This window comes from Morone saxatilis, unplaced genomic scaffold (genome assembly GCF_004916995.1).
Source record: "Morone saxatilis isolate NCDOM2014 unplaced genomic scaffold, NCSU_SB_2.0 Contig21, whole genome shotgun sequence".
NCBI classification, from domain to species: Eukaryota; Metazoa; Chordata; class Actinopteri; family Moronidae; genus Morone; species Morone saxatilis.
Window position 1 is genome coordinate 342,810 of NW_023339774.1, and position 8,031 is coordinate 350,840.

General features: G+C 41.9%; 1 protein-coding gene across 1 annotated transcript in view; it reads right to left on the reverse strand.

Annotated features, from left to right (window-relative positions):
* Positions 1–946: 946 nt before the first annotated feature.
* chd1 (chromodomain helicase DNA binding protein 1) overlaps positions 947–8,031 on the reverse strand; it is a gene marked incomplete at its 3' end in the record, with an annotated part of 18,743 nt that continues 11,658 nt past the window's right edge. The window contains 16 exon segments of the mRNA XM_035668223.1: positions 947–1,096; positions 1,193–1,264; positions 1,431–1,583; positions 1,769–1,931; positions 2,676–2,864; positions 3,192–3,382; positions 3,545–3,634; positions 3,769–3,985; positions 4,188–4,312; positions 4,812–4,990; positions 5,083–5,183; positions 5,382–5,607; positions 5,797–6,071; positions 6,852–7,045; positions 7,199–7,324; positions 7,667–7,874. Coding sequence (XP_035524116.1) covers positions 947–1,096; positions 1,193–1,264; positions 1,431–1,583; positions 1,769–1,931; positions 2,676–2,864; positions 3,192–3,382; positions 3,545–3,634; positions 3,769–3,985; positions 4,188–4,312; positions 4,812–4,990; positions 5,083–5,183; positions 5,382–5,607; positions 5,797–6,071; positions 6,852–7,045; positions 7,199–7,324; positions 7,667–7,874 — 2,659 coding nt within the window.

The following is an 8,031-nucleotide window of genomic DNA, read 5'->3' on the forward strand; positions in this document are numbered from 1 at the left end:
GACCGTACGGAAGCGGGACAGTGAGGGGAGACTGTCCTCTAGTTAATTGATCGCAAGTACTTGTACTGGGAGCACGATGAAGCAACGACGCAAAACACAATGTTATAGAGAAGCATAGAATGTTCGGTTATGAAACTGTAGCGGGACAAATTGGTGGACTGCCAGAGTCTAGGCAATTAATGGGAAATGCTGTGCTTCTTACTCCACTATATTTATTTGACAGCTATACTACTACTTGGTAAATTTACATACATATCTCATGATCTCATAAAAAAGGACTGAAATGTATGACTGTAGGTAGATATCGACAGTAACAGAAAAACACATACAGCGTTGCCACTTTATACAGTTGTCCTCTAACTGTAACATTAATTTGGCCACAGCATGGGCTAAAATACAATAAAAAATTTCCAGGACAACGTAGATCATTTCTGGAATATTTGGTGAAATTAGTTAATGTCCAGGTGTTTCCATGACTGGAAAACTAGTCTCTAAATTTCCAGGATGTATGGGATCCTTACATAACTCAGAAATGCTTGCAATATCTTGTAGAATTTCTAAGCGGTATACTTTAACTTCTCCCCTAACGCATTGTGTGCGAGACGCAGGTACTGTTGTTTTCCATCTGAGGAGGAGGCATCGCTACGAGGGAGTTGGGCTCATTGCGATTATAACTACCCTTTTCCTGTAATCTAGAACAAATATTTATCTACAGCAGTGAAGAGGCAACACTACTGAGTGGAGCTGCAGTTTTTGTTAATGCTAACACTGGCCAACTTTTCAACGCTTTTATTGTGAAGGAGCTACAGCTTCCTGTAGCTACAGTCAACACTAACTAACAACACATTACTAACTGCCAACTGCATGGCATGTCAACATAGGTGAAGCTGGCATACAGTGGGAAAATACAATGAAATGGAAATGGTTTATGACAGATACTGCTTACCTGTCTTTTCTGTCCGATCCTGTGGGCTCTGGCCTGAGCCTGCAGATCATTCTGAGGGTTCCAGTCTGAGTCAAAGATGACGACTGTGTCAGCTGATGCCAGATTGATACCCAGACCTCCTGCTCGGGTTGATAACAAGAAGCAGAAATCCTGTGCAAACAAGTGGAGGTTCACAATATGTTACAGTCCTGGTTTATTAAAATGAAGCACAGAAAGCATTTTCTGTATCCAGGCCATAGAACTTACCTCTGAACCTTCAGCATTAAAATGATCCAGCGCCTGCTTCCTCATCTCCCCTTTGATGGAGCCATCTAATCTCTACACAGAATTACAACATTTAGAACATTTTTTATTTTTTTTTACAGAAATGTGTAGCTGGCATTTCATATTACCTGGTTGGGTGGAATGGAAGTGTTTTTCTGGAGCATATCTGTGCATGTATGTATACTGTACTGATGGTCATGTGAGAACAGCGTGTAGTTACCTGAAAGAGGAACTGTCGGCTCCTCAGGTAGTCAGCCAGGATGTCAAGCATCCGTACCATCTGGGAGAAGATGAGGACTCTGTGGCCTCGCTCTTTCAAACGCAGCAGCAGTTTGTCTAACAGAACCAGCTTCCCACTGCTGCGGATCAGTTGCTGTAAAAGGGAAAAAAGGAGCTAACAGTTACTTGTCTATCCTCTATAACTGGAAACCTATTATATATCCAGATTTTATTTTGATAAAAACCTAATTACAAAATTCTGAAATTTTAAAAATATACAATCGTCCAGCACTAACAGAAACACGGATGTTGCAACACAATAGCATATAATATGCAGACCTGTAAGGCTTCAGCTCTGTTAAGGAACTCGTTGTCCTCTGGTGGCTTGATAAGGTAACAGTGGTTACAACACTTCTTCAGCTCCATCATAATGTTCAGGAAGCCTGACGTGCTGCCTTTGGTACCTTTACTTAGAGCCTTGTAGTTCCTGGTCAAGATCCATCTGATCACAAATAGAAGAAATAAACATAATCATTAGTAGAGTTTTCTATAAATTACTCTATGATTTCTCGTAGCAAAATTAGATTAACTAGAAATATCCTCTTCCATAACGACTGACTCTTCTCTCTGTTACTCGACACCACAGGCACTGTGACACAGTATTGTTGCCAGTGAGCAATTGTTGGCCCCTAACAAAAATAAGATGTTGTCATAATAAAATGGTTATGTGTCAAAATGTCATTGGAACATTACTACTTCACTACTATACTAATTTTGCGTCCAATGAAACACCTTCTCATTTATGACACCTGAGTGTTTCTGAGGGCCGATGTATTACATCCATCTATGGCCTTACTGATTACTGCACAAAAGCACTGTATAACTTTATTCAGTGATTTTGGTGAAACTGGATCATATTTTCATGGAGAAAATATTATCTGGTTTTCCCTCTGATGTCCTCTGGCTGCTCTGCTTCAGCTCTCTGTGATTAGTTTTGATTAGTTTCCTGAAGGACAGATAGCCTACTGGCTAAAGTAACTCATCGCTAATTAACTGCTGTTAACTGTATTTGCTGTTAGCAGGGTTGAACACAGCCCCCGAGATGGACTGGGAATAACATTTCAGTACCGAGGTCATTTACAGAGTTTCCTGATAGTTTCTGGAAAGATTGCTAATTAACGATCTGCTAACTGCCATTAGCTCGGTCAGCCGTGCAACTAACCTAACCGACTCAGAGAGCTCTTACTTGTAATACTGTTTCTGGATAGCACTCATCTCCACTCGAAGGATCTGCTCCACTTTGGCAGGTAGAGATTTCTCCACATCCTTCTTGACTCGGCGCAGTAGAAAAGGTTCTAGCTCTTTGTGCAGACTGGTGTAACCCGAGTCCCTGCCTTTACCATGTTCCTCCTCAAACAGCTCCCAAGAGTGAAACCTTGAAAGAACATGACATACAACGCACATCAGTGGGGAGTAGCAACTTTTTATTCCACGCATTCTTCGCATTGTAAAACGACAAATTACTGTGTATTTTAAATTATATTATTCTAATTTTTTAAGTTAAGTGAAGCTTTTTACGTTGTAGTTGCCAATTCATATATTGCATCATTTGATGGGCAGAGAAAAGGCAGTACAGTAATTAAAGCCTTTAGTATATCCATGATTGTATCAAGAGGTACTAAACATACTCAGAACACCTCACATCCCCACAGAAAGGTAAGAAATTAGTTGTTCTATAAGTGTAACAATTGATATGGCCTACTTCTCGGGCATGATGAAGTGCAGCAGGGACCAGAGCTCTTTGAGGGAGTTCTGCAGTGGCGTTCCTGTGATAAGGAGCCTGTGATTTGACTTGAAGTCGATCATGGTCTTGTAGAGGAGGGAGTCATCATTCTTCAGTCGGTGTGCCTCATCCACACCAATGAAGGCCCAGCTAACACTGCCCAAAAATGACTGCAGACACACATTTGTTACAGGTTTTACATGTGTTAATATCACACTGCACAGGTTTAGAACTGACCGTTAGCATTTCATATATGCTAAACTCCAGAAAACTGATTAAGTGGCAAACAACAGCAAGACTATAATCCATGATAAAGTGAAATAGCTGCTGACCTTGTCTTTGAGAAGAATCTCATATGTTGTGAGGAGGATGTTAAATTTCATTCTTTTGCTATGCACGTGCATCCACTCGTGTGTCCTAATCTATTAAATGAAAACACAGGAGAAAAGGAAACAAAATAACACAAATGTTAGGACTTCATTAACACATTCAAGCCTTTGCTGCTTGCATCCACACATCTTAACCTTTAATTACAGGAAAAGGGGAACTACCATACCATGTTTCTGCTGCCAATGTCTCCTAGGTAGACCACAACATTCATCTGTGGGGCCCAGAGCAGATTTTCTCTCTGCCAAGAGGTAAGTGTAGAGAGAGGCACAACCAGCAAGAAGGGCCCGTACAGTTGGTGCTCATTAAACAGGTAGTTGAGGAAGGAGATGGTCTGGATGGTCTTCCCTAAACCCATCTCATCAGCAAGAATGCAACTGTTACCTCTATGAGAGAAGACAGAGTAGAAGAGAGCAAAAATTGAGATTGTGGGCTTGCAAAGTGACAACGATCCAACAATCATGGGATTTATTCCATTTATATATTAGGTGCAACTGTAGATTTGAGGGTATACAGGGAAAACTATAATTACAGAATGGAATTTGAGATAATGCAGTGCTGAGAAATGAAGGATTGCTTGAATCATACTTGCACCAGGAGTGGGCCATCCAGTTCAAACTGTCCAACTGGTAGTCTCGGAGCTCCAGTCCATCACCTCCTATGTAAGCTGGCTGCTTCTTCATGGGCACAAACCTGGGTCTCTGTTTTAGCACCTACAGGAAAAAATAACAGCTGGTAAGGGTGTAATGGTATGTGTATTTATCCCAAACCGTTTGGTGTGCTACTTCCTCGGTTTGGTACGGCCTGTAACTCAAACAACTCTCAAAACAATCTACTTAGGTCCATGTCTTTAAGCGTGGAAAGGGAATAGTGTGCAGACCACAAGTTTTGATAATGCATATGTTGTTGTATATTAGTTATAGCATGCTGGTCGGCTGAGCCCAGCTAACCAGTTTAGCCAAGCTCATGCGTAAACTGTTCCAAAACCAAGGTTTATACAGAACTGTGAATTTTGTGTACTGTTAACACCCTAGCACCTGGTGAAGTTAGTCTTCAAGCAAAAACTCACAGTTCCGTTTATTTAAGATTGGAAACTGACACAGAAGAGATCACACCAAGCTACACTAAATTCAAAACTTAGGGTGTATCTACCAAGGTGTAACGCATTACTAACATAGAGACACTGCCCATAGAGACATGGCAGCAAGTTACCTTGCAGTCTCTGGATGGAATGGTCTTGGACTGGTTTCGGCTCATATAGTCATCGATGCATTTCTGGAACTTTCTGGCAATCAGGGCACCGTCTTCCCAGCTGCACTCCGAGTATGGTAAACCCTGCCACTTGCACAGGTAGTCCGGGTAACCAGCCGCTGACTTCTGGTTTGAATGTCCTGCTCAAAGGAATTCAGAGACCTATTTAGTCACACAAATCCAGTGGCATCAAATATATTAAAAACAACAAACGATACAGACAGAAGCGCACCTATGATTCGCTCTACAAGCTGGTACTGAGAGTGCAGGTCATCCATCAATTCTTCCTGACAATTGAAATACTCTATATCCTCTGGTGAAGCCGCCTTTAACCTGGGGAGAGAAAATAAAGCATTAGAAAGTAAGCAATAGACTGCATACCATCATCACCCAATCAACCAACAAATGTATGTTTGTCTGTCATGTGGTTGTCGTCATATTTGTCCTAGTAGTCTTATGGCTCAGAGGTCAGTAGAAGACTGGGCAGCCTTCACTGTCAGTGTATAAAACTATAAGATAACAAGCTCTCACCATTTCTTTTTCTCCTGGTCTTTCTTCTTGAAATTGTCCAGTTTCTTCATGCCCTTGACATTCTGTAACTTGAGTGTCTCCTCTGTCTCCCAAGTGTTGTGGATGTGGGCCCAGTTCTTCCACTTAATCAAATACTGGATCTCACCGACCTCTTTGTTGGGATTGAAGTTGGCATTGGGGTCCCCGTCTGCTTCTACAGCGTATACAGTGGTTACACTTCCTGTTGCTGTTAGAGAAAAAAGGCAACAATACAACTTCTCTTTATTCATCCTTACTGGGTTAAAATATTTTTTTGTCCTTAATTAATCCTTAAATTCCATACCTGGCTAAATCCCCGTCTATATCATGGACTAAGGATGAGCATTTTAAGTCATTTCCATATACAAGCAGCACCAAGTAGCACTGTGTTCCTTACCTCTCTTCCTTCCTATCCTGCTGTCCATCACTCTCTCCAGTGTTTCAAACTCATCCTCCTCAGGCTGGGGGACATCTTCACCAAGTACTTCCACCAGGTCATCTGAGTCTGTTTTCAGCTCCTCATCCTCCTTGTAGCTGATGTTCACTGTGGCTTGCCGCCGTGGACCCGCAGACGCCACCTTCTTGTAGCCGTCGTCCTCGTCCTCAGAAGAAGAACCCTTTTTGGCTTTCTTCTTCTGGCTGCTGCTTTTCTTACCATTTCGAAAACTCATCCTTAGACATGACAAGAGGTGAAGAGGTAATGGGGCACTCTTTGTATTCCTTTAAAGATCACAGGTCTTACAATCAATACCTAAACAACTTAGGTGAATGACTACTACAATGGGAAATAGTGCTCCCCTCCACTCACGTTTTATGATTAATATTTTAACATGGTTATTGGATAACATGGATGCATGAATGCCCCGCCCACCACCGCTGCTAAAGAACTGTTGCATTGAGATTGCCAGGGTTAGAGGAAACACTGGAGAGATCCAGCTGTAGTCTACATGTTTGAACCTCAGTCCGACCCAAATAAGGGGCAGACAAATCAGAATGGTAAGTGTAGTTAGCATCTTTGTTTGTTAGCTAGTGAGCTTTAACAGGCGGTGTCTGAGACAACGTTACTGGTTGTAAAATATGTAATATCTGCTACAATGTTAAAGTATGTTCACATTGTTATTATGTAGTAGATAGTGGAAGGAAGCTCCAGGGTCTGGTTTATGTCCAAAAACAGCACACTCTACCATGTTTGCTATCAAAACCTTCACTATACAAGTGCTAACTCATGCTCCCTGTACTGAAAAAGTCAGCTGGAGGCTTCAGGTTTCTTTGTCAGTGGCATTTGCTAAAAAAGTTATTGGCTTTTTTTGTTGCCCTGAATTAGAGGAATGTCGAACCACCTCTTTAGTGACAAACTTTGCACGGATACAAGTCAAGTTCTGACATTTTAGAAGGACATAAACAAAAACCCAGTGTACTCAGCCAGCTAGCAAAGAGTAACTGTCCACTTACTTGGTTGGGGGCTTTCTGCTTTTGATTTTGTGACTGGGCTCATAGTCTGATGCCGTTTCGTCACTGTTGCCCTCTGCGGATGAATCTGATCCAGAACCCGATCCAGACCCAGAACCCGATCCAGAAGAGGAGCCTGAATTTCTTCTCCTTTTAGATCCACTTGATGAGTCAGATTCATCGCTACTTGATGAGTCCTAGAAAAGATCATCATTGAAGAGATTATGTTCATAAATAATCACATGATGCACCTCCAATTACAGATGTTACATTTAATTACACTTGTGACATCTCCAAATGGTGTTCGCAGTCAAATGGCACAGTGTATTGGGGATCAGTTTGAAACAAACCTCATCAGATCCACTATTCGAGGAGCTTTGTCTCTGTTGCTGCTGCTGTTGCTGCTGCTGAAGCTGTTGTTTCCTGAGCATAGCAGATCTTTGCACTGCTAGGATACTTGGGTTGGACTTCCAGAACTGCAATTTAAATAGCACAGTTAAGTCAAAAATATGTGAACACCTTAAAAGCTTTCACATGACAAGAGCTGACCACTGTGTTAAACACCCAAAATGAACTGTGTGCCAATGGCAGAGTTCTGAAACTGTGTCAAACTAGGTCAAAGGTCAAACTATCTGAACTCTGAGTATTGTGACTCTACATTCCTAAACAGAGATATAATAAAATGCTCAGTCTATTTTTTCAAGCTTTATAGTTAACACATAATGACATGAACATTTTATCATCAGAATAATTTCATTTTCTCCACGTCCAGTTGGAGAAACAAATAAGAAGCAATCTTTGAAATCACATTTCTTTACCTCAGCTCCATCGATGTTTGACTTATTTGGCGGTTCCATCTTCTCCTTAGATTTCTCCGTGTCAGAATCTGACTGGCTGCCAGAGTCTGAGCCACTACCTGAGTCACTGCTCCCTGATTGGCTGCTGCTGCTGGAGGAGCTGGAACTGGAGCCTGAGCCGGACCCTGATGCCGAGCCAGATCCAGAACCGGATTCATCATCAGAATTACTGTGTCATGTAAGAGAAAAATCACAAAAAAAAAAAACATACATGTGCATTAGTAATTAATATGTGGGGCGGCTGTGGCTCAGAGGCAGAGCAGGTCGTCCACTAATCGGAAGGTTGGTGGTTCGATCCCCGGCTCCTCCTGCCACATGTTAAGTAT